At 35.4% G+C, this 27,118-nt stretch overlaps 1 protein-coding gene across 14 annotated transcripts in view; it reads right to left on the bottom strand.

Annotated features, from left to right (window-relative positions):
* Birc6 (baculoviral IAP repeat containing 6) overlaps window positions 1–27,118 on the bottom strand; it is a 243,878-nt gene that overhangs the window by 62,062 nt on the left and 154,698 nt on the right. For 13 of the 14 annotated variants that reach the window (XR_015453010.1, XM_087216157.1, XM_087216155.1 and 10 more), the window contains 6 exons: window positions 26,273–26,446; window positions 24,374–24,570; window positions 11,356–11,656; window positions 9,719–9,936; window positions 6,162–6,326; window positions 4,813–4,981 (listed from right to left, as the gene is read on the bottom strand). Coding sequence is in view for 13 of the 14 variants with exons in the window: in XM_087216157.1 (XP_087072283.1) it covers window positions 4,813–4,981; window positions 6,162–6,326; window positions 9,719–9,936; window positions 11,356–11,656; window positions 24,374–24,570; window positions 26,273–26,446 (1,224 nt within the window). In the remaining variant the exon portion in view is untranslated. The remainder of the gene's footprint in view (window positions 1–4,812; window positions 4,982–6,161; window positions 6,327–9,718; window positions 9,937–11,355; window positions 11,657–24,373; window positions 24,571–26,272; window positions 26,447–27,118) is intronic. The other variant, XM_087216146.1, reaches the window with a different exon arrangement.

The following is a 27,118-nucleotide window of genomic DNA, read 5'->3' on the forward strand; positions in this document are numbered from 1 at the left end:
CAAGACTTAAAAATCCTTAATAATCAATAACAGGCAATAAAATCAAAGCAACAATTTTTTTAAAAACCTACCTTCTAAGTAAAGTCCTGGTCTGGATAGTTTCATTGCTGAATTCTACAAGATCTTCAAGGAAGATCTAATGCCAACACTCCTGAAACTCTTTAATAAAACTGAAAGGGAAGGAATATTCTTTCCTAGAAGCTAACATTGCCCTGATTCCAAAACCACACAAGGATCCAATCAAAGAAGAGACTACAGGCCAATCTCTTTAATAAATGTAGAAACAAAAATCCTCAACAAGATAATGGCAAATAGAATGCAAAATCACCAAAAAGATCATATACCATGACAAATTAGGCTTCATCTCAGGGATGCAAGGATGGTTTGACATATGCAAATCAATAAATGCAATCTATCACAAATAGAAACAAGGATAAAAATCACATGATAATCTAAAAAGATGCAGAAAAAGGTCTTTGACAAAATCTATCTTAAAACCCTGAAGAAAACAGATATAACAAGGACCTTATCACATCTGATAAGAGCCATTTATGACAAATCTACTGCCAACAAAATATTACATGGGAAAAAACTGAGATCTTTCCTCTAAAATCAGGAATGCAAAGAGTCTACAATCAACACTCCTGTTTAACATAGTCCTTGAAACAACAGCCAGAGCAATCAGTCAAAAAAAAAAAAAAAGAAATAAAAGGGACTATGTATAGAAAAGAAAGAAGTCAAAGTATCATTATTTGCAGAGAAAATGATCCTTTACTTACAATACTCAAAGAATTCCACTAAAAGACTTGTAGAATTATGAACCTAGTCAGCAATGTAGCAGGATACAAAATCAACACAGAAATATCAATAGCATTTCTGTACACCAATAATAAACTCACCAGTAAAAAAAAAAAAAAAAAAAAAAAAAAAAAAAAAATCACAAAAACTATACTATTCACAACAGGATCAAGAAAATGTAAATACTTAGGAATTAACCTCACAAAGGAATTCAAAGTCCTCTACAACAAAAATTACATCATTCTGAAAAAGAAGATTGAAAAGGACATCAGAAAATGGAAAGGTACCCTATGTTCCTGGATAAGCAAAACCAATATAGTCAAAATATCTATACTTTCAAAACTGATATATAGACTTAATGCAATCCCAATCAAAAGAGTAACAGCATCCCTCATAGATCTAGGGAAAGCAATCCAAAAATTCACATGGTATCAGAAAGATCCAGAAAAGCAAAAGCAATCCTGGGTAAGAAGAACAAAGCAAGAGGCATCACAACCGCAGATTTCAAGTTTATTTGATCTTTGACAAAGGGGCTAAAACATGCACTGGAGTACAGATAGGTTCTTTAATAAACAGAGCTGGGAAAATTAGATATTCACATGCAAAAAAGATTGACTCTAGACCCACATATCTCATGTACAAAGACAGAATCAAAATAGATTAAAGATCTAAATGTTAAAACAGAAACACTTAAGCTGCTAGATAAAAGAGGTAAAACTTTTTTTTTTGGTTTTTAAAGAGGTAAAACTCTTGAAGACATAGATATAAGCAAAGACTTTCTGAACATAACCCCAATAGCACTAGAAATAATAGTGAGAATCAACAAATAGGATCATATCAAATTTAAAATCTTCTGCACAACAAAGGAAACAACTGAGTGAAGAGACAACCTACAGAATGGAGGAAAAAAAGATGAAATGGACACAACTCTTCAAGACATAGATGTAGGCAAGGACTTTTTGAATAGAAATAATTGTAAGAATTAGCAAATGGGATCATATCAAATTTAAAAGTTGCTGCACAGCAAAGGAAACAACAGACTGAACAGACAACCCATAGAATGAGAAATAATTTTTGCCAGCTATTCCTCAGAGGACTAACATTTAGAATATATAAAGAACTCAAAAAAGTTTAATCTTCCCAAATAAAAGACCAAATCAAAAAACAGGCAAGTGAAATGAATAAGGACACTTCTCAGAAGGAGTACAGATGGCCAACAAATACATGAAAAAAATGTTTAACATCACTGCCATTAGAGAAATCCAACTGAAACAACACTGAGATTCCATCTTACCCCAGAAAGAATGGCCATCATCAAGAAATCAAATAATAACAGGTGCTGGCGAGGCTGTGGGAAAAAGGAACCCTTCTATATCATCAGTGGGAATGTAAACTAGTGCAATCACCATGGAAAACAGTGCGGAGATTCCTCAAAAAACTAAAACTAGAAATTCCATTTGACCAAGCTATTCCCCTTCTAGGTATTTGCCTGAAAAAGTTAAATCAAACACACATACAAAAACACAAAACAACAACAACAAAACAGTTAAACTCATCACATTACAGTGAAACATGCACACCATATTTTAACAGCACATTTTATAATACTTGAATCTTAGAAACAGCCTGTATGCTCATCAACATGAATGGATAAAGAAAATATGGCATTTATATACAATGGAGTACTACTGTGCCATAAAGATAAACTTGAAGCATTTGCAGGTAAATGGATATATCTTGAGACCTTAATTTTAAGTGAAATAAACCAGAAAACTTAAGTTTAAATATCACATAGTTTCTCTTATATGAGAAACCAAAAAAAGAAATAAAGGGGCCGGGATTTAGCTCAGTGGTGCCACCGCCTGCCTCGCAAGCGCAAGGTCCCGAGTTAGATCCCAGGTACCAAAAAACTACCCAAAAAACAAAATAGAAATAAAAAGCAAAGGAAATGATAGGTAATAATAAGTTAAGGGATCTTTTGCACATGGGAAAAGGAACAAGAAATGAAGAGGAAGAAGAGAGTGAAGGTAGAGATGAAAAAAGTGAAATGAAAGAAAAAAATGGAAATGGAGCTTTTGCAAATGGGAAGGGGAAGAACATCTGGAGGAAGCAAGGACAGACAGGAGGGGAAGGGGACAAAGTACGAATTAAGATGTGTTGTTTAGGGCTGGGGATTTAGCTCAGTGGCGCCATGCCTGCCTTGCAAGTGCAAGGTCCTAAGTTCAATCCCCAGCACCAAAGAAAAAAAAAGATATGTTATCTACATGCACTAACTCCCTCCTGATAATCAATACATATTGCAAAAATGTACTAATAAAAACACTTAAAAATTTTTAAAAACACATAAATAAATTTTGTTACCACATTCAAAGACTAATGTCCCATAAAATTATATAATTAGGTAAATAAAGTTTGTAAAATTTTATCCAGTTACCAAAAATTATAACCTGCTTAATAAGGCACATTCTCACATTAAGTACAATTATGTATGAATACTGATTATTATGTAAATAAAATGGGATTTCCTTTTTAATCCTGAAACATAAAGGTAAAAGCTCAGTGTTTTACAGTGAATTTCAGTACAGAATAGAAATCTAAAATTCTTTTGATAGACGGTATGTCCTGGAAGTAACAATATCAATAAAATAATACTTTAATAATGGTAAAGGGAGAAAAGGAGAAAGCTACTCAATTGTTTTATTAATCTAATACTAAAATTTACACAATCTTAAATATTTTATTTAATCAAAGAATATACTTTAGATTTGACATTTACTTTTCTGAAAAAGAAAAAAAAGAAAATAATCAGCTGGGCACAGTAGCACACACCTATAATCTGAGCTATCCAGGTAACTTAAGGTAGGGTAACTGCAAGTTTGAGGGAGCCTTGAGTAATAAAATATGACTCTGTCTCATCAAAAAAAAAAAAAAAAAAATTGATCTATACAACTTACACCTCAATATTTCATGAAAGAAACTTAAGACATTGGGAAATGATAAGCTTTTGAACCATAATGTCCATTTATTTATTTATTTATTTATTTTTGGCAAGACAGGATTTTGCTGTATAGTTCAGGTTGACCTAAAACTCCCTGCAATCCTCCTGCTTCAGCCTCCCAAGTTACTGGGATTATAGGTGTATGCCACTATGCCTGGCCTTATTTTTCTCAGGGTGGCAAATATAAGTAATAATTCCTTTTCAAATAGAAATACATTTTTAGTCCATGCAATTGTCCAACTTAGCTGCTTCCAAGCACCAAGTAGACTTAAAGATTCATTCTCACTACTTGCCTTACCTATTCTGCCTCAATAAATCAGTTAAATGCATAAATATTACTTTCATGAGTAAGAATATGAATAAAAGGTGAGTTAAAAGAGTGACACAGACAGCTGAGATAAACTTATAGGTCCCAGCTAAAAGAAGTAGATGTTGTTTGTTTTTCTTGGCAATACCCGTATATTTCCAAGTCTCTAAAGAAAATATGTCACTATGTGCTCTTGTAATGAAAAGAACATGTATTTTGGACTATAATTCCACAATCAAGGAAAGGAAGCAATGGGGTATCTTTACTGAGCTTCAAAACATTAATCCCCTTATTATCATGTACTCACAAACTTAAATGACTTACCCACCATCTTCAGAAATTACTATTATGTGTAACTGTATTGTCTAACAAAAACATAATGCATATGAATTCAACCATATTAGACCAAATTGTAGTCCCAAACTGGGTAGCCTTTATGTCGTCATTTTTGGCTACAGGTTATTAAAAGAAAAATGTACCTTCACACGTGAGGACAGAGGAATCAAAAAAATTATTATTCTATGTTCTTGAACAAGTGATGACATAAACTGAATTAAGGGTATAAAAGCAAGTATTGTCAGAATAATTTTAAAGACAAATAATTCATCAAAAATGTCCACTAAATCTTATTATTTAAACTGATAATAATAAGTGAGCAACTACTATTTACGCACAGAAATACTTGATGCAGTAACTGCACAGTGGTTACCTGAGTCATTTCGTAGGTAAGATGACATGGCTGGGATGAGGCAGGACTGGCTGAGAAGCTCGAGAAGGACAGGAGGCAGAGCATTACTGCTATGCCCTCTACTCTCATGAGACGGCTGAGCTTCTCCATTTACTTCACCACTTACAGGATTTATGTAACTTGCAAGAACCTAAAAATTAAAATTCTCGAGTTTAAAACAGATTTTTACCTTCACCTGTAAAGATCTATATTTTATGTTAGACTTTCAAACTGAATACTCAAGAGTATGTACTTTTCAATCAATGTCTGATACTCTAATGCTCTCAAAATGAGACACTTTCTATTTAAACTGTCAGAAAGAATTTAGGCAAAAATAAATAAATAAATAAACAAATAAGTAAATAAAATAAAATAAACTGTCAGGTAAGCTCGGTGTGGTAGTGCATGCCTATAATCCCAGCACTCAGGAGGCTGAAACAGGAGGATTGTCATGAGTTCAAGTCCAGCCTGGACTATATAGCAAGACCCTGTCTCAAAAAACCAAAATAAAAAAAGTCAAATAAGAAGAATCTGTTGTGCTGGAGAATGCTGTTTAAAGAACAGTGTATCATATAAGACTACACATAGAGAAGCAATCCATCCTTAGGGACATCAATTTTAAAACTTAGCAGATCTGGTATTGTCTATAATTTTTTACTGAATAAATTCAGTTTATTATTTGAGTGTGTTAGAATCTTAGAACTTTAAACTCAAATAAGCATGTCATTCTAAACTGCAAAAACAACAAAGAAGTGATCAACTTCAATTAGTTAATGCAGAAACTAAAGCTAATCTTTTCTTTAGCATCCCTCCTGGTTTATGGTATACAGACTTTTCTTTCTTTACTATTTCAGCTTGCCTGATTCTAGAAACATTATAGAAAAATTTAAAAACAAACAGAGAAGGAAGCTGGGGATGCATATCAGTGGTAGAGCATGTAGTTACCATGTGTGAGGCTCTGAGTTCAATACCCAGAACCCCCATAAAATTTTTTAGAAAAAGCACATGATAATTTTTAATGCAAGAGTCCAGATACAACAAATTAAGATGAAAAGGTGATCAAAAGACAGTAGATATAGCACAGCCTTTGGTGGTAGGATATTTTCATCTTGGTTACTTTCCTCTCAGTGAAGAAGCTGAGAGGAAAGAAATTTAGAATTACAACCAGGGAAGGGCGATCTTTGTCCTGTGGCGTCTTAGAATGTATTAGGAGCAGGCAGCACAGTGGGCAGAAAAGTAGCCAAGGATGAACTGGGAAACTCATCAATATTTAAACTCAGTACAAATACAGAACAATTTATTATCACTGACAAATGAACTGTAAAGTATACCTGCAGAAGACAGGTGACATGCTCCTCTTCTAGCCTCTGTTTAGTCAAGGCTTGTTCCACATCCCACCCAGAAGCTGTAGAACCTGTTCCAAAGCCGGTCCCTTTGGCCCAATACAGCTGCTGTTCTTCTGTTGATGCAGGGTTATGAGAGCTTGACATCTGTGGCTTACAGCACAAAATATAAAAATTACTATTTTGTTTTCTCTTTAAAAATATTTATTTGGGGGAATGTAAAATAGTTCAACAACTATAGACAAGTTTGGCAAAATATTGAATTACTATGGCTCAGGAATTTCACTCCTAGAATACCCAAAAGAAATGAAAGCTGGTACTAAAATAAAGGATATGTATATACATATTAACAGCAGAAATATTCACAAGAGTCAGAAGAGGGAAGGAGCCCAATCGCCAACCAATGGATGCATACCAAGTACAATGGTATGCTGTTTGGCTATAAAAGGGAATAAAGTACTAATGGATGCTACACAGATGAACCTCAAAAACTTTCTGTTAAGTGAAAAATGACAGAAAACATATCATATGATCCCCCCCATATAAAAGAAATGTCAAATAAATAAAAAAGAAAAAATATCCAGGATAGGTAAATAGAGACAAAATGTATTGGCAATTGCTGGGGCTGAGGTAAAGGAATAGCAACTGCTTATATTTAGGGACATATTATTTATTCATTTATTTATTTATTTATTTATTTATTTAGGTATCGGGGATTGAACTCAGGTCCTTGCACTTGTGTGACATATAATTAAAAAAAAATTTTTTTTTAATTATCAGGAAAAGAAAACAGAGAGATCCCTAACTAGGTATAAACCAGATCCTTTCAGGACAAATCCAGTAGAAGACTATCTCAAGAAAATTCAATCAGTGATGCTTTCTATCACAATGAGCATGACTTCTTTCTAGTTCAGAATGTGAAGTATACAAATATCTCAAACATTGAAAAAGAATTGTTGGAGACAAAAAAGAAAAAAACAAAAAAAAAAACTGGTCTACTAATGTAACCTCGTGTCCTATAAAGGTGAATTCCTTATTGTTATTTATGTGGTCTATATAATTCTGGAAAAAGAATCGTTAAAATTTAATTTTAATTAAATTTAATTTACATTACTGAATTTTCATTAAATTTAACATCACATTCTCTTAAAAAATTTGTAATTAACATTTAGTTTCAATGGAAACTCACAAGCAATATCAATGGTTTTTGTTTCTTTTAATGGAAGCATTTTCTTAGGAAAAGTAATACATAGAAATACTGTTTTTATAAATTACTATATCTATGGTACTAGGGATACATGAGAAAGTTCATCTCCATATTTTTAAAGAGAAGTCATTAAATATATCACAAAATTCCATTACCATATAAAAATTTACTATTTTCATCAATGTCATTGACAAAAACAAATGTTTACTTAAAACGACAACAAGAAGTCAGTATGGGGATGGTGCCATAGGCCCACACCAGAACTTGGAAAGGTAAGGCACAAAGATCATTGAGCCCAGCAGTTTAACAACAACCCGGGTAATTTGGTGAGACCCTATCTCAAAAGCCCACCAAACAAAACATCTTAAAGTACAATACAGTATCCACACATAACACAAAACAAACACATAAAGCTCTATGACCTATCAAATACAAAGACTATTTAACTATCCAGGCAAAGAATTAGATCACTGGACCTCAGAAATTCACCTCATTCTGTCTTTTCACCACACCTTCAAACATCTACAAAGCTTATCATAATCCTGATTCTTACTTAAAAAAATTAAAAAAAGATATGCTGGGTGTGGTGGTACATGCCTGTAATCCCAGGATTCTGACAGGCTGAGGGAGAAAGATTGAAAGTTTAAACGAGCCTATGAAACTTAGTGACCTCTTGTCTCAAAGTAAAAATTTAAAAAGGCCAGAGATGTAGCTCAATGCAAAAAGCTCCACAGGTTCATTTCCCAGTACTTATCCCCCAAAAAGTTTCTAACTGGGGACATAAGGAAGACTGGTGAATGGGTGCAGTTACAGTAAGGAAGAATGAATTCTGTGGTCTTAATGCACGGTAGGGTGACTACAGTTGGCAATAACAAATTGCATATTTCAAAATCCCTAAAAAGAGGATTTTGAATGTTCTTACCCCAAAGAAATGATGTAAGTGTTTAAGATGGCAGATATGTTTCTACCTTGACTTGATAACACAAGGTATAGAGTATATCAAAACTTGCACCATACTCTATAAATAGGTACAAAAATGTATCAATTTTTTATGAGGTTTTTGCCAATTTTTCCTTATGGATTAGTGCTTTTCAAAATATCTATTCAATAGTCTACTCCAAGATCATAAAGGTATTCATCTTTTTTGATAAACACATACACTATTTTTTATATATTGTATAGACCTATCAACCCTTAAAATAAGTTTACATATAAAACACGATACAGTATAGCTTAAAGGTTCATTTTTGTTCCATCTAGATATTAAACTGACCTAACATCACATATTGGCATACTTCATAATGATATTATCATATATTTATTTTACATATATATATCATACATATAATCATGCATATGTGAGCTTAGGTGTCAAATGTTTACCCAGTTTCTATCTATTGTACTAGTAACCACAGTTTCACAATAGACTAGCTGTGTTGTTCTTTGAAACTGCCTAAATAACCCTTGCCCCTTTGCATTTCAAAATAAATTTTACAATTAGTTTGTCAACTTCCTCCAATATGAATCCAGATTTGCATCAAATTTATGGGCTAATCTGGGAAGAAGTACTAATGCACTATTATATTTTCTAATCTATGGGGGTTAAATATAGACAAAAACATTCAGGTCTTATAAATGTTGTTTGAAAATTTTTCATACATTTTATGAAGAGGTCTTTCACATTTTTAAAGGTTTATTTATATATATATTTTCTACCTGTGATGCTACTCTAAAATTTTCTTAAAAGCTCTTTTTCCTCAGCCTCCCAAGTGCTAAGGAAACAAGTGAGCGCCACTATGCCTAGTAAAGATCATTTTACATTTCTTCCCATTAGATGGATATAACAAATTTTTATACACTGACTCTGTAATTGCATTCTCATTAAACTCAGCTAAGCCATTAATTACTTTTTGATTTTTTAATCATCTGGAAATAATGAGGGTCATTTCTCCCCTTTCCCTGCTTTGCTTCTCTTACTGCATTGGACAGAATCCCCCATTCAGTACTACGACTCTCTAAAATCCAAGAAAGAAAAGGAAAAAGGGTCACAGCATACCAAAGTGTATCTTGGCAAACATGAAAGCTTATTAAGCTCTTAAAACTTTTATGTTTTCCAAGTAGATGGGTTAGTTTGTGACTTTCTGAAGAACACTAATAGAGAAAATTCATTAATTGATAGTTTCTCCTTTAAATATCCTTTATTTTAGGCATAAGGAATACCCAACTCTCTAAAATATCACTTCAATGAAAGTTTTATTCTACATATCATTAAGTTTAATTTTTTAAAACCCAAAGAATTAAAATTAAACCTACCTCCATGTGACTGAATTAAACCTACCTCTGTCTGATTGAGGCTGGAGTTTGGAACTCGGGGAGCATGATGGCTCAGAGCGGACAGGCAGACGAGAATAAGATGCAGTGCCCCAATTTCCAATGCCATTCGCCTTAGAAGGACACCATCATCAGTCGTCAAAGGTGTTGCGCTAAACAAGCTACGAAGCACATGGAAAGGAAGGGTTGGAAGTACATTGGCTGATGGAGATTGCAGAATATGACCTAGATTGAAAAGAGAGGAATACTCAAAGTTCAAAGTATTTAATAACATACTAAGGAGCTATGAAGATGGTCGCAAATTGATGACAATGTAACATAAAATCGTATCACTAAATTTATTATAACACAGCCTAAATAACACAGAACTGCAATATCTTAAAATATAATCAGCATTAGGAAAACTTGTGATATATGCGGTATTTTCAAAAGAAAGTTGAAATATATGATATCTATATACTAAAAATTAAAATTTACAGTAAAATCTGACCACTAAAAAACGACCTAAAAATTTCTCTCAATAAAAAACTGCTTGCCATGGGAATAGTTTCTACTGTGAACAGATAATGAATGAGCAAAATAATTCTGTACTAAATGCAAAGGAAACAATGCTACATGAATGGTGGATGAGACTTCTGCGGTAATTGTATCACATTTATGCTTTTTAATAAACATTCTTTTTTCTCATTAAAAATAGTCCAAAATGTCACAAATGCAATTTTACCCTTGCCAGTTTAGGCACATACCTACTGTCATGTAATAGATTGCTAAAGTTCAATGGTCTTTATGCTCCTAGCTATTTAATGTGTACTTTTAACATCTGATAGTTTCAGAATTTTAAGACACAAAAATTCATATACTTTTATTGGACTGAATATACTTTGTGGTACAGGGTTTGCCAATATTCTTTGAAAACGACATACAAAAGAAACCAACTCTGCTCAAAATTATGTGATTTTAAAATAAGAAAATATTCATTTTTGATTAATAAGTGGTTACTGAGTGAACAATAACTGTACAAAAATATTTAGTCTATTAAATAATGCCAATCCAATTAAAATCATGATATCTTTCTGTGATTATTCTATATTTTTATTGATGAAGTTATATTCATAATTTAGAAGTCTAATTCAAAGAATATTAGAATAATTCATCCAACCGAAATCTCAGCCATCCTTCAAGGCCTCACCAAGAACTACTATGCCATTTCATTCACACACCACTGGGTGGTAATGAAATAACCTTACAACTATGAAGCTCCATAATACCATACTCAATGTGATCATGGCTTTGTCTTTCTAACTTGTTAAGTCTGTATGTTTATGTACTTCTGCATAGCTATTACTAGAGAACATCAGCTACTTGAGAGAAGATCTAGCGAAATATCTACTTCATCTTTAAATTACTCCAATGAAGCCTAGAGGTCCGAAAGCACTCAGTAAATACTTTTTGAATATATAGGAAATGAAAGTTCTTTAGGATTTATTATGTTTAATATTGAAACTAAACCACCACCAATAAATTATCTAAGAGCTTAACTAAAAAAGAAATAAATGATCAGTATCAGGCAATTCTCTGGATAACTTTACTCAATCAACTCATGCTATGTGTCGATAAATTTAATCAATAAAGTTAAACACTTACTTCCTTCTCCATCATCTGTCACCCCCAATACCAATCGAAGAAGGCACTGGGCATGTTTCCTCTCTTTTAGTAGCACTTCAGCATAACCCGGAAGACGAAGAAATAATCCAAAAGCAGCCAAAGAATGAGCGGGTATGGGAGACATAGTCTGTACTGCTGATTTGATGGGTGGAGGCTCAGCTGCGATGGTTTCTGGAGCTTCATAAACCAACTCCCCTGTCTGTTCAATGGTCACCCACTCAAACTGGTCACTATCCTTTGGTTTTTCCTGAGTAGTAGAAGTGACCACTGGAGCACTCACCTAAAGAGAAAATGAGTGTTTGGCTATTTGCATGTTTCACCATCAAGTTTAAAGACTTGATTTCAAATGACCCCTTTAAAGTACAAGACTCTAAAGACTTTAAAAAACAACAAAACCCAGGCACGGCAGTGAACACCTATAATCCTAGCACTCAGCAGGCTGAGGCAGGAGGATTGCAGTACGAGTTAGAAGCCAGCCTGGGATACAGTGAGTTCAAGGCCAGCCTGAACTACATAACAAGACTCTGTCTCAATTAAAACAAAACAAAACAAAACCACTTTGTTTCAAAAATCATACTTCCAAAGCCAGGTGTGATGGTGCACCTGTCTGTCACCTTAGCACTTGGGAGGCTGAGGCAGGATGATTGCCCAGAGCTACATACTTAATTCGAGGCCAGCCTGAACTACATAGCAACACCCTGTCTAAAAAAATTTTTTTTACAGTCAAGATTTTAAACATCAGGAATGAATGACCTCTTAAGTGTGGTACTATCTTCCAAGTGTCTCCATGTTTTCCCCTTTGGAATCTGTTGAATATCTGCCAGCAGAGGCTTTGAAGTTATGTAAATATTTTATTTTTCATCAAACTTTCTTTCATTTGTATTAACATTTTTATATAGTAATTCTTTCATAAACTTCTACAACATTTACCAAACTGTAACTTCTTAATTCCATTGTTGCTTCTGTGTTTATTAGTTGGTGCTGAACTGGAAGGTAAAATACAGTGGACCCTCAAGTTATGACTGGCCTCACATACAAACAACTTGGGTTAAGATCAAAATATCAGTTTTAACTTACAACCAAAGTCTTCAATTATGACTCAAATGTCAGCTAGTTGTGCAGCTGTAAAGACTCGTGATGCCAGAAAAGCATATGTAAGTGTATGTTACCGTCAGTCTGAGCCCAGATGTGTGCGTTTGTGGACATGATTTCAGTCAGTGCTTTATATAACTGCAACAATTACTGCTATCAAAAGGGCCCCCAAAAAGCTAGAAAAGAAGCTAAGGAACAAACATAATCGATAAGAAAAAAGAAATTGTGGAGAAAAATGAGAGTGGTGTTTGTGTGACAGATCTTGCCAATACTTGTAGCATGTCAAAATCCACCATCTCGAAAAGCTTACAGAGAAAAAATGCCCAGGAAAACATACATTACCCAGGAAGAGAAGATACTGCCAGGCCACAAGCCTATGAAAGATAGGCTAACTTATTGCTATGTGCCAATTCGAGTGGTGACCTCAAGATAAAGCCTCTCATGGGCCGGGGATTTAGCCCAGTGGTTTCGCAGCCTGCTGCGCAAGTGCAAGGACCCAAGTTCGATCCCTGGTACAAAAAAAAGATAAAAAAGATAAAGTCTCTCTGGGTTTATCACTGGGGACCCCTAGAGTGTTTAGAAAACATGAAGTCTCGAAGAATAGGCTAGGGGTCTTGTGGAGATCTAACACAAAAGCCTGGTTAACAAGAGTACTTTTTTCTTGAGTAGATCAGGGAGGCTTTCTTATTAAGAAATATGTACAGGGGCCAGGGATTTAGCTCAGTGATGCCGCTGTCTGCCTCGAAAGGGCAAGGTCCTGAGTTTGATCCCTGGTACCCAAGGGGAAAAAAAAAAGATTCAAAGAAATATCTGCAAGACAGAGGTTTACCACTCAAGGCTCTCCTCATCATGGACAACGCTCCTGCTCATTCACAAGGTTTGAAAGAAGAATTGGCTTAAGAATTCCCATGGCTCTTAGTCAAGTTCCTCCTACCTAATACAACTCCTGTACTGCAGCCTATGGACCAGCAGGTTATAGCTAACTTTAAGAAGCTATACACCAAGAAACTGTTCCTGAAGTGATTCCAGATGGTCTCAGATATAATTTAACCCTGAAAGAGTTCTAGAAGGAACATTACAACATCCTTTCCTGTGTGGGGTTAATTGAGAAATTCTGGGCCAATGTCTCTCTGAGGACACTGAGATCTGCCTGGAAGAAAGTGTGGCCTAAAATTATATAGGAAAGAGACTTCGAAGGCTGTGTAGAGGAGCCTGAGCTTTCAATTGACCCTGTGGTTGATGACACTGCCACTATAGCAGAGTCCACAGGCTTGCAGGTAGACAGAGGTGATGCTGAGGAAATGGTGAGGAATTGTCCAAGAGGAACTTCAGTAACTTCCGGCTGGGCAACAGAGAATGGTAGCTGAGGAGCTTTCTGAAGAGGATGGAGAGTCAACAATCAGTGCAGCAAAGTTCTTCTGAAATAAAGGCAACCCTGAAAAACTGGACAGAACTACAAACATTTGTAGAGAAGACCCACCCAGACAGAGAAAAGGCCAATCGTTGCATCCACTTGCTTAATGACAATGTCATGTCATACTACAGAACAGTGTTAAAGAAAAGACAGAAACAGACATCCTTAGGCCAGTTGTTAGTTCTGAAAAGGTTGAGACTTTGTGAGCCATTATAGGGTCCTAGTGGGCTACAGACTCTCCCAGGCAGAGAAAGGACACCAGAGAGCCAGATTCCTGATGTTGTTATAGAAGGTAACTCTCCTTCCAAACAATATCACCTTCCATTTTATCCTCCCTTCCTGCAAGCCAAAGATGTCAACGTGAATGGTGTGTACAGTATGAAATTGTCGTTTCTGGTAAATGAGGCACATTTTATAACTTCTTGGTGAATACACTAGGAAAATTATTGGGTTTTTTTATAAATTATACACATCATACAACCCTTTTTTATTATGAAAAGGTTAATCAAGGGGTACTTCTGGGAGGTTTGGAACACTATGGTTATTTCCATTATTTCTTATAGAAAAAAACTCTTAACAACCAACTTGAGCTTCAACCAGCTTTCGTGAACAAATTAAGTTCATTAAGTCAAGGGTCCATTGTACTCCTTTCTTCCCCATCTATTACTCATATACCCATTTTTATTAGTATGGATTCTAATTTTATTCTATAGTTCATAATGTTACTATTAGAATCAAATTTGCTCACCAGCATCCCTTTAAGAAGGCTCTTAAATTCCTTTAACATGTCCCTGTCTGTCAATGTTTCCATTTTATAGCACAACATGACATTTTAGGCTCATCTTATAATTTCCTGCCATAGCCCTAGAAAGGTTCCATGCAGCCCTGATTTCTTTTGGTAGAGAACCAACACTGAGGGGGAATCTGCTCCCAGACCCTACTAGCAATTACCCTAGGAAAGCCATGCATTCTCAGGCATGTGTATGTGTGAGTTCATATTTAGACATTTCTAGTATGTACCATTCAAAAACATCAAGGCCATAAAAGATGACTGCAGAGTATTACAGATTAAAGGAGACTATAGACACAAGACAACACAATGTGATATGTTTCTAAACTGAATCTTGAACTCTGACCACAGTCAAACCACGTACAATAAAAATAATTTTATCCTTCTTTTTGAGCTTGGCATGGTGGAACACGTCTGTAATCCTAGCATTCATGAGGCTGTGACAAGACAAAGCCTAGCCTGGGATACATAGCAAAACCTTATCTCCAAAATTTTTTTTTTCTTTTGGCCTAAAATCAGTAGGAAAACTGGCAAAATCAGAGTAAGATTTGCAGTTTAAAGTACTGTGTCAATGTAAACTTTCTGATTTTGATAATTACACTATAGCACATTAAGAGAAAGTCTTTGCACTACTTAATAAATTAAGCATCATGTCATAACCTAATTTTAAATAATTTGAAGAAATATTCCAATTCTAAGCATGGTTAACAAAGAAACCATAAACTGTTTAAACATCTTCTATTTTACTGGTATGGCCATAAATAAGACATTTCAGTAAATACTAATTAGAAGTTTCCGACTCAAAAATATAATGAATAAAAAAGCAAACAGTAAAGTTCTCTCACCATTCACTTAAAAATGACCTCACAGAGGAAGGAGAGAGCAAACAGATATAAAAGACATACATGTATACTAATAAAATAGTTGCACTTTTGATGTCAGCCTAATTTGACTGTTGAGATTTAGGCAAGGATGACAGAACATAAAATAATCCCAATGTCAGAACACAGGAATTCAAACAAAACAAAACAAAAAAAACCTCGGGGGCCTTTTTGCTTTGGAGTTAATTCATCCTGATATCCTTTTTCAGGTGATTTTGTTTTTTTTCTTGAGACAGGATCTGACTATGTAGCCCAAGCTGGCCTTAAACGCGGAGCAATCCTCCTGCTGTAGCCTGCCAAATGCAGGGATTACAGGCAAGCTCCATCAGCCCAGCTTTCCAGGTGCATTTTAAAGGATGTTTACATTCAGTATTTTATACTGCACAAAAAGACAGTTTAGCATAATAGTATCTCTACAATAATGAAGGTATAGTATAATGCTTTGTAACAGAGACAGAATTTTGCCTACTGTCATTATTCAATTTTCATAAAGGTTATTTCTAAAATGATTAAAACAAAACACTGAAAAAAATCCCAAAAGTTCGTGGTTTTTATACATACATGCTTTAACAAAAGGAAATGTGAAACATTTTCAACTTCAAGAAAAAACACAGCAAGTTAAAACCACTACTCATTTTCCACTCACAACCATATTTTAGTCTTAATATATATATATGACACTTCATAATGTTTTTCGTCATAACAAATAACTGGAAACAATCAAAATGCTAGTCAGCATTATAGGTACTAACTATACTATCATACAGTTATACAATATAGTACACAGAGGCAGTACAAATGAGACTACTATAGGTTCAGGGATCAACAAAGATTAATTTCAGGATAACCATTCAGGAAAATCAGCACACTGTAGAATATAAACTGGTATTTATAAAAATGTCAAAAGTATGACCATACAAACAGTACTCTTTCAGGGAATTAGGACTGATTTGATTGATTAATTAATTTAAAAGGATCTACCTATACAGTTCAGGCTGGCCTTGAACTCACTATGTAGCTTAGGGTGGCCTCATACTTGCAGTGATCCTCCTGTCTCAGCCTCCCAGCGTGGGGATTACAGGTGTACACAACTCTATACTTACCTACATTTAAGTTTAAAAACTATGTATTTACAAATATATATATATGTACATAATTAAAACTTGTGTTCTACATTTTTAAAAGTCAAAATTGAAAAGGTATAAAAAAATGTAATTTTGCTCAATGAAGAACAAAGAGTTGTCAGTGTGATGGTACAAATCTGTAGATCTATGGCACTGGTGGCTAAGGCAGGAGGACCACATGTTCGAGGCCAGTCTGGGGCAATTTAGCAAGACTTTGTCTTAAAATAAAATTAAAAGGGTTGGGGACATAGCTCAGTAGTAAAGCATCTGTCTAGCATGCATGAGGTTCTGGATTCATTACCCAGCACTGCAAAGACAAAGGAAAAACCCGGCCTCAATAAACTGGGCATGATGGCACAGGCCTGTAATCCAAGCACTTGGGAGGTTAAGGCAGGAGGATCATCATGACTTCAAGTTCAGCCTGGTCTACATAGTGAGCTCAAGGCCAGCCTTAACTACATAGTGAGCCCTTGTCTCAAAATAAACAAAAACAACAACAACAACAACAATTTACATTTCTGACAGTAAAACACTTCTACTTCCCAAAGACAAGACTCTATTAAGAACCTTTTCATGTTGAATAATGTGATTTATGTGAAAAGCTTTTAGGAATTATGATATTCCAGCCATCTGATATGCTCTATTTAAACCCACTACTCAGCAAACATCCTGTCATTCTTATGACTTAAAAGGCTTTTTTCTCAAGTGGTCAAATGCTCTAGTTTAATAAGCCCCATCAAAAAAGGGAGCATGAGTAAAAGAAAAAGGATTAATATTACTTCAAAATCAGTCATGGAGTTAATTCAAATACAATGTAATTCTGTATGTGGGTATATAAACAAGCATACATTTCATGTGTTAGTTTAGGTAACTGTTTTCTGAACCCCACCCCATACCAGGAATTAGGTAACTGTTTTCTAAGAAATTTATTATCTTATTTTTTTGGAGACAAGGTTTCACTATATAGTTCAGGGTGGCCTTGAACTCACTATGTATCCCAGATTGGCCTCAAACTCATGGCAATCCTCCTGCCTCAGCCTCCATTGTGCTGGGATTACAGGCTTGCGCCATTAGGTCCAGCCTCTGAGGAATTTATACATCCCACCTGGCAAATTTCTTGGCATTAAGTTGATTATAATATTCTCTTACAGAAATATGTTACAAGTATAATAATATGAGGAAAAATAATAATAATATGAGGAGCTGGGGATGTAGCTCAGTGGTGTGGCACCTACCTAGCAAGCGCAAGATCCTCAGTTTGATTCCTGGTTCCTCAAAAAACAAGTATTATAATAATATGCTTACCAAAAAAATAAATAAATAAAATAACATGCTTACAATAGTTTGTGATATGGCCAATTCGTGTTTTCTTTTTTTTTAGTTTTGATAAGTTATCAATTTTATTAAACTTTCAGAATATTTACTTTCTCTGTTTTTGTACTTAATTATTGATTCTGGCATTTTAATAGTTCTTTGCTTATTTTTATTATATTTATTTTTGTGTGTGTGGTACTGGGATTGATCTGCTTATTTTAGGTAATACAGTTTTTATTTCCTAGGTTTTAAGGGGACTCTTACATCACTGATTTTAAACTTCTTTCAATTACAAATGATTTCCAACTCATGATGGCTCTACTTACGATTTTTCAGTGGTCTAAAAGCAATTACTCTAAACTCTCAATTCTGATCCTTTCTTCTGCTAGCAATATGTAGCATGAGTCGATGCAAGACAACAACAGCAAGATACAGCTCCCATTTAAACCATTTAATCACGAGGGAAAATGACCAGTACTCAATAGAGTACTGTGTTGTGAAGCTATGATGTCCAGTACAGAGACAATAAATGCAGTTTTAACTTAACGAGTTTTTCAACTCACAATGGGTTTATTGGGAAGTAACCTAATCATTAGTTGAGAAGCATCTGTACAGGCACTTATGGCTTTGAGATCTGTCTCTACGTACTGCTGTGACTATGTCCCACGTTTTTATTTTCATTTTGAAATATACTGTACTGTATGATCGTCTGTGACATCTTTTTTAAGCCATGTGCTACCAAGTTTACTAACACTTGTTTTATAGTGCAGCATACCGTATTGTCTTATCTTGGTGAGATTACTACATGTATTTGGGGACGAAAGTGCACCATACTTGGAATGCTATATCTTATAAATGTCAATTAAGTACATATAAGTGTTGGGTTTCCCCCCCCTGAAGTTTCTATATCCTTACTTATCCCAGCCTTAATTACTGAAAGAAAAATGTTAAAATCTGTAACTAAGAACAGATTCTCCTGATTCTTTTTAGTTCTTTCAATTTTTGCTTCATGAAATGTAGATACCTTTAGGATTGTTATGACTTCTGAATCAATCCTTACAGTGATTTTATAAGCCTCTGTATTTCTTCCTTTTTTATTATTGTTTTTTATTTTTTTGAGATAAAGAGTCTTGCTATGTAGCCCAGACTAGCCCCTAAATCGTGGCATTCCTCCTGCCTCAGTCTCCCAAGTGCTAGGGTTACAGGTGTGTGCCAGCATGCCCAGGTAACTCTGTCTTTCTTATACACCTTGTTCTTTAGTCAACTTTGCCAAATATTAAAATAAGCACACCAGCTTTCTTATTAAGATGTTCAAACACATTTCCTGAAAACAGCATATGCTTAGGCTTTACTTTTTTATTCATTCTTAATTAGTGTTTGGTTTTTAAATATAATTTTATATAATTAGATATTACTGGAGTCTTCATAAATCATAATTATTTTAGAGCCCTTCTCAAGTAATAGTAACACTTCAGTTTCACTGATTTTACAGTTCAGCTGGGGATACATTTTCTTTTTCTGCATAGCTAATAACTCGTTCATGTGCAGTGGAGCTCCAGACACCTGTGAGATACCACCCAGCACCCTATGCCCTCATGGGCCTGCCAGAATCTCCCCACATTAATCCCGGACACATCCGGGTCTCCTCTGGGCACTCCGATGTGACACGAGCCTCCACCTGGTGTCTGGGAGCTCGACCCATGGACACCAGGCCCCAGAATATAGACGAAGTATATATACGAGGTATATACATTGGTCCCCTACCTAGCAGAAATCCAGCAGGAGCCTCAGAAGCTAATGCCCCACACCTTCCCTGGCTCCAGCTTGACCAGTTGCCATAAATGATTTTACAGAGAGAGGTCCCCTCAAACTGAGAAATCTCCACACAAACTCAAACTAAGAAGAGCAAAGAGGAATGTGACTTGTAAGATTAAAAAACTGCAGGCCCTGGAAAAAACACTCATCTGGAAGAAGTATGTAGGAAATTTTCTCTTTTTTTCCCCCTTTCTTTTCCCTTTATTTAACCCAAATTTTTTTTCTCTTTTTGTTCCTCTAATGGTATTTTTTTTTTTTTTACTTTGTGTGTATTTTGTTTTGTTTTCTTTTTTTGAGACAAGGTCTTGCTATGTAGGCCTGCCTTGAACTCATTATGTAGCCATGACTGGCCTCAAATTCACTATGATCCTTCTGCCTCAGCCTCTGAGTGCTGGGATTATAGGCATGTGCCCCCAAATCAAGTTTGCTTTTTTTTAAACTTTTTTCTTTTGGTGGAGTTTGCAGTTTTACCACACATTTCTTCCCCTTCCTCTCTTTTTAATATTACTTTGTTTGAATAGGTCCTCCTCTTTTTCCTTACCTAGATTTCTCTTTCAACTTATTTCCTAAATATTTTTTCTTATTTTCCTCTAGTTTAATCTCCACTCCCTATTATTTTTCCTTTTGCTAGCTGGTCTTCTCTGTTACTGTTATGTAATACCACTAATTTCCCTTTACTTCTTAACAGGACCTTTTACATTAATCTTCCCACATTCTTTACATCTTCCACTGCTTAATTTTTCATAATTTATTTCTTTTTTTCTTCGTGATTGCCCTCAAAATGAATTTGTATGCATACTTCTGGAGCTAGCTAAGGATGTGTAGGAATTTATGTACAGAATTCAGAGCTCCTCATGTGTTACTTTCTCCTTTTTGAATTCTTCCCTCATTCAATTTCCTACTGGCCTGGAAGAATCAAACTTTGGTCAGCAGCTTACATTTGAGTTCTACCTGTTCCATCTCAGAGAGATGGAGAAGTGCTCTTCAGAGAACAGTTGTATAGACCCAAGTATTATCCAGCCTGAGTCTTTTTATGTTTAAATTATCTCTAATTTCTGTCTGCTTCTGGTCACTCTCCAGAGCCTACCATTTGTTTTAAAATGTATTTTGCCTGGAGTTTAATTATACATACAAAAGAACACTTCTAGCTCTTTAAAGATACTACCTCACTCCCACCATGCTGCTGAAAGATCAGTTGTCAGTGTTGTTTGAAAATGACAGGTCACGATTTATGGATGGTTTTAAATTTTTCTCATTGTCTTTTTTTTTTTTTGGTACCAGGGATTGAACTCAGGACCTTGCATTTGTGAGGCAGGCAGCAGCACCACTGAGCTAAATCCCCGGCCCTCATTGTCTTTGTTTTTAACCACTTTCATCATTGTATTTCCAGGTATGAGATCCTGCTTTGGGTTTTACAGAGCTTTATGAATTTTGGGTGGATGTTCTACTTTTACATTGACTTAAGAAACGAATTTCTTCTTTTCAGTATTGCTTTTGTCTGTTTCAATCCACTTATCCTGGGACTATAACCTCAAATATGTTACAGTTTTTCGCTTCAACCCATGTAGCTCTTTGGTTCTTTGCATTCCTTGTCCTTTCTATGCTTCAGTTTGAATGACTTCTTTTAACACATCTTCCAGTTCACCAGTATTGTAACTTGGAGGATCTACTTTGTTGTTAAATACTTCCAACAGTACAGTATTCTTCACTTGAGATATTAGTCCTTGCCTTTCCCACCTTCCAGAGGCTGTTCCCATACATTTCATGGCTCTTCCGTCACCACATCACTTCTGCTCCTGGCTTCTGCTTTGATGGGCAAGAGGAGTCCCTGAGCAGTAGGTGTAATATCTTCAACGGGCTCTCTGTGTAAGTGAATATTCTGACCTTTTGATTTTTTCTAAGACCTAGCAAAAGGTTGTTAAGCCATGCACACTTGGTGTTCTCTCTAAAGACTTTCTGATGATGAATCTTTAATTTTAGAGATCTAGATAGGCTGAGAATTTTCCAAACTGTCAAATGTTAGTTGCTTATTACTTATTAAGTCTCTCAATTTATCTTTCTTCTAACATTTTATGATAAACAGCAAGAAGAAAACAGCATATACCTTTATAATTTTGCTTGGAAATTCTGTTAAATATTCAGTAGCACCACTTATTCATCTTTTACAAGTACTGCTTCCACTTTTTTTTGTTTTTGTGGTACCGGGGATCAAACTCAGGACCTTCCACTTGTGAGGCAGGCAGCGGAACCACTGAGCTAAATCCCTGGCCCTGTTTCCACATTTTGAATACAAATGAGCTAAAGAGTCTATCACTATGTAACAAGCATCCCTTTCTTCAGTTTCTACTAATTTGCTGCTCGTTTTCTTCTAAGCCTCACTAGCGCCCCCCACTTTGGTGTGACACGGGGACAGAACACAGGCTCTGAGCACACTACACAAGGGTTCTACCGGTGAGCTCTATCCCCAGCCCACTCTCAGAACTTTTAACATTCATATTTCTACAAAATCTTATGATAATTTCGGCATTCTTTTGGGCAGGACAGGCTTTCTCCATTGTGATCCTTATTTTCTTCTGAGCTCTCACTGGCACAGGCTTTATGATCCATATTTGCATTAACAGCCTGCTCAAGGTAATCGAAGTTGTTTTTTTTTTTAAATTATGCTATTCAGATTTTTCCCACATTCTGACAACTAAACAATTCTTCAATCATTTCCACATTTTTAGGTATGCTACCACAGCACCATCCCACTTCTAGATACTGTTCAATATAGTGAACCATCCTCAATACTAAATTAGAAAAATCCTTTTCTTGAGTAATGATAAACTGGACAAAGGCCCTGGGTTCAAACCCCATTACTGAGGAAAAGAAAAGAAAAAAAGAAAAAGAAAAGAAAGAAGGGGGGAGGGGAGGAAGGAGAAGGGAAAGTGAAGAGAAAAGAAGAGGAGAAAGAGAAAGAGGAGGAAAAAAAGAAAAAACAAAAAGAAAGAAAGCTAGGTTAGTTGGTTTTGCTGATTTCTGTATCAATCGCCTTGGTTATATCACCTCAAAATCAGAACAGTGTCTTAAAACATTTTGAGTAATGGAATTACTGTAAGAAATAATCATTTACTGAGGAGGTAATATTGTGAGTTAAACTGTGTTTCCCCAAAAGATATGTTCCAATCTTAACCCCAGTACCTGTGAAAGTAACCTTATTTGGAAACAGGATCAGTGCAGATGACTTTAAGTGAAGGTAAGGCACAAGTGCTTTGAAAAGACCTGACTATTATTCTTTTAAGGAGAGGAGACACAGAGATACAAAAGAGGGCAGAAACTGGAGTGATGCTGTGAAATGAATGCAAACCAATGAATGCCAAGAACTAGCAGCAACCACCAAGAGCCTGTGAAGGATTCTACCCTGGAAGCATGGCCTTGCTGACACCTGGATTTGAGGCTTATAGCCTCAGAAGACAAGTTCCTTTTATTCGAAGCCATCCAGTTTGTGATATCTCTCTTCTTTTTTTTACTTTTTTATATTTTTTGATACCGGGGATTGAACTCAGGACCTTGAGCTTGTGAGGCAGGTGCCGGAACCACTGAGCTAAATCCCTGGCCCTGTGATATCTCTTTACAACAGCTCTAAGAAATTAAGAGAGACATATAAACATCGAGTACATGAAGTCAGAAATAGCTCCCCTACCCCATCTAATAAAGTGCTTTGTATTTACAACTTTCCACACTTGCCCTTCATTAATAAAAGAACATGAAAACCACGTATCTACAGCAATCTTAATGACCATGTGAACAGGTTAAATTCATTTAAAGTTTTTTTTTTTGAGACAAGGCTTTGAGTGCAGGCTGGCCTTGAACTCACTATATAGCCCAGGTTGGCCTCGAACTAGTGGCAACCCTCCTGCCTCAGCCTTCCAGGTGCTGGGATTAAAGGTATGTGCCACCACACTCTGATAAAGCTATCTAATGTGGAAATGGTATCTAAAACAGGAACAGAAGTTATACAGAAAAGTATATACAGACAGCAATATATACTGTTTTACTCATTTCTAACAATGACCATAATTAATACCAGACCTAAGAGCAGTACAGAAATGAGAATGTTAATGTGACAACCATGAAATCAAGGTAAATGCAGCTGGGGATGCTAATGAACACCTGTAATCTCAGAACTCTGGGAGGCTGAGGCAAGAGGACCCGAAGGTCAAGCCCAGGATGGGTGACTTAGTAAAACCCTGTCTCAAAGTAAAAAACAAAAAGGGGTGGGGAAAAGCAACTGGGTCAACCTCAAGTAACACAAAATGCTGCTAATAAAGATGATGATGATGATTATGATAATCTAATAATAATAAATGTAACAATGTGTTGAGTTGGCAAATGTGCTTTGTCTTCACCATTTCTTCAGTACCAAATACTTCTCATGAAGCTATGCACAGGCAAATCTTTGAAAGATTTACACAACACTCAAAGGTTTTAAAGGCAAGAACACTTCTAGGTCAATAAAATTAAGTTTTAAAACAAAGGTATGAAGGGCTTTTCTATGGAATATACTGAATTACAAATCATATCTTACCTGTTGAATTACTTCTGGATATAACATGGGTAGTCTTTCTGCAATAAGAGCCAGTCCACCCATTCCTGCAAAAACTTGTAATGGTGACTGAATGGGACAGGTCTCAAGCAAAGATTCATCCAATATCCCATCCATGCACTCATCACTCGGAGTAAGAGCCTCATCTTCTGCACAGTTACCAAGTAAGTCTCCATGATCTACACAATACATTACAAAACATTAAAAAGGTAAGAAAGAATCCATTTTTACCATACTTTCATTTATAAAAGAAGATTTTGTTGCCTTCTCTCTACTCAACAACAGAGCATAAATATGATCAATTATTCATACATAAGTGAATTAAGGCTAGATACTACAATGATCTCTGAATGACTTCTGACACTGCCTTCCATCATCTTGTTAATCAAAGTCATGGAATAATATCATGGGCATCCTCTGAGAGCTGCTCTGAATGTAGAATCCCAGGACCCACCACAGACCTGCTAAATAAAAATCTGTATTTTAACATGTATCTGTAGGTAATTTATAAGTATAGTGACGTTTGAGAAAAACTGTTCTTTGGGACATAGTTTTAAGTTATAGTCTATGTTTTTAAAAAAAGACTCTTAGGGACCAGGGATTTAGCTCAGTGGTTCCACTGCCTGCCCCGCAAGAGCAAGGTCCTGAGTTCCATCCCCAGTACCAAAAAAAAAAAAAAGACTCTTAGCAGCCAGGATTTAGCACAGTGGCACCGTGCCTGCCTCACAAGTGCAAGGTCCTGAGTTCGATCCCTGGTACCAGAAAAAAAAAAATTTTAAAAGACTCTTAGCAAGTAATATGCATGCACTACACTTCAAAGTATCTAGTTAGGAAAAGCTAAATAATGACAAAGACTTCTCTTATTGAAAACTAAAAAATATACCATATATTGTTTTAACTTTTACTCAATAGGAAACTCAAAAGGTTAGTGTGGGGCCGGGGATTTAGCTCAGTGGTTCCGGTGCCTGCTGCGCAAGCGCAAGGTCCCAAGTTCGATCCCCAACAGCAAAAACAAAACAAACAAACAAACAAACAAAAAAGGTTAGTGTGTTCAACACATAGCCAGACCTTATAAATATTAAAAAGATGGGAAAAAAAACAACAAAAATCCTACTGAAAATCTAAAGAAAGTAAATGCACTGTACTAAAATTTACTAAAGAATACAAATGGCCAATAGCCCTTTAATCATGAAAAAGATTGAGTCTAAATATGATAGCACAGTCATATTATGAAACACATTATTTATATGGCATTTACAGTAGTGAAAAATTGGAAACAATCGGAATGTTTAAAACTGTGGGAACATAATTTTGTTATATACATACCAAAAAAGTCAAGAAAAAAAGCACATCTTAAAATATTTAATGGAATATATAAGTAGAAAAAAATATGAACAACCCCAAATATGCAAAAGGAAAAATGTTTATGAGCATGAAATATCACCCAATATAAATTATTGGTGAACTGGAGTTCTCATTTTGAGTATCAAATTACAATTCACATGGTTTTCACATGCACATGGGTTTATACAGCAATGCTGAAGGTGAATTAATACAACCTAATTTCCAAATGAAATAACAGCAATTTCTAATATGCATAAATGACTCAAAAGAAAAACTAAGCTGATTCAATGAAAACAGGCCAATTAAATAATTATCTATAGAAAGCTCTGTCTTCTGAATTAAAGACTGAATTTTTTACTTTTTTGAGACAAAGTCTTGCTATGTAGTCCAGGCTGCCTTGAACTCACTATGTAGCCCAGGCTGCCCTCGAACTGGTGGCAATCCTTCTGCCTCACCCTACCAAAGTACAGGAATTATAGGTGTGTGCCACCATACCCAGCTAAGACTGGAATTTTTAAAGCTGTGTCACATACATACCTTTTTCAGGGTGCAGTCTTTTAAAAGAATCTGTTTTTGACAGACTTGGGTCTGTGATGACTCTTGATCCCAATTTAACAGTCAGATCTATTGAACGGTAACCTTGAGGAAGTTTTCGGTCATACAGCAGACTTAAAAGCTGGGCAAGTGTCATTTCAGCTGGCAATGGCTGTCCTAAAAACAAAACAACTAAGTTGAAATCCAAGAAGGAAATGTTTATTGAAATTTGATTTATTCAATTACATGTTACTTTTGATAAGTAAGACACAAAATGTTTCTAAATCAATTTTAGTTACTGGAAAGTTTACAAAATTGAATTTATTTCTGATGTACATGAACAATACTGTCTATATGACATTACTTAAAGTACAACACCATGGGTAAAATAGAAACAAAGGAACAAACCTCAAAAATCTAGGGTTGGCATATTTTTCCATAAATAGCCAGATGAGAAATTTATAAAGATGTGAGACCACATAGCCCATCCCAACTACTATGCTTATGTTGTAACAGAAAAAAGTTAAGCATAACACATTGGCTGTATTTTCACAAAACTTTATTTGCAAAAAAAATTATCTAACACACCAATTATAGTTTGATCGCTACTATAAATTGACAATGTAAATCTGAGAAAGCAAATCTATTCTCAATTAGTTGGCAATTTGATTATACTGACATAGTACAAACATGATAATAAAGTGGGTACCACCTTAACCAAAAGAAGTGTGCACGTATTTGTCAAAGAATTTGTTTTTTCTAGAAGAATTGTACTTTAATTACCAGTGGCATATCTGAGAGCCTTACTAGAACCCTACAGAATCTGCCTCACGTTGCTTTTTTTTGTTC

Source organism: Heterocephalus glaber, unplaced genomic scaffold, assembly GCF_053883595.1.
Source record: "Heterocephalus glaber isolate CG9 unplaced genomic scaffold, H.glaber_assembly_v1.0 deba00001457, whole genome shotgun sequence".
Classification (NCBI taxonomy): Eukaryota; Metazoa; Chordata; class Mammalia; order Rodentia; family Bathyergidae; genus Heterocephalus; species Heterocephalus glaber.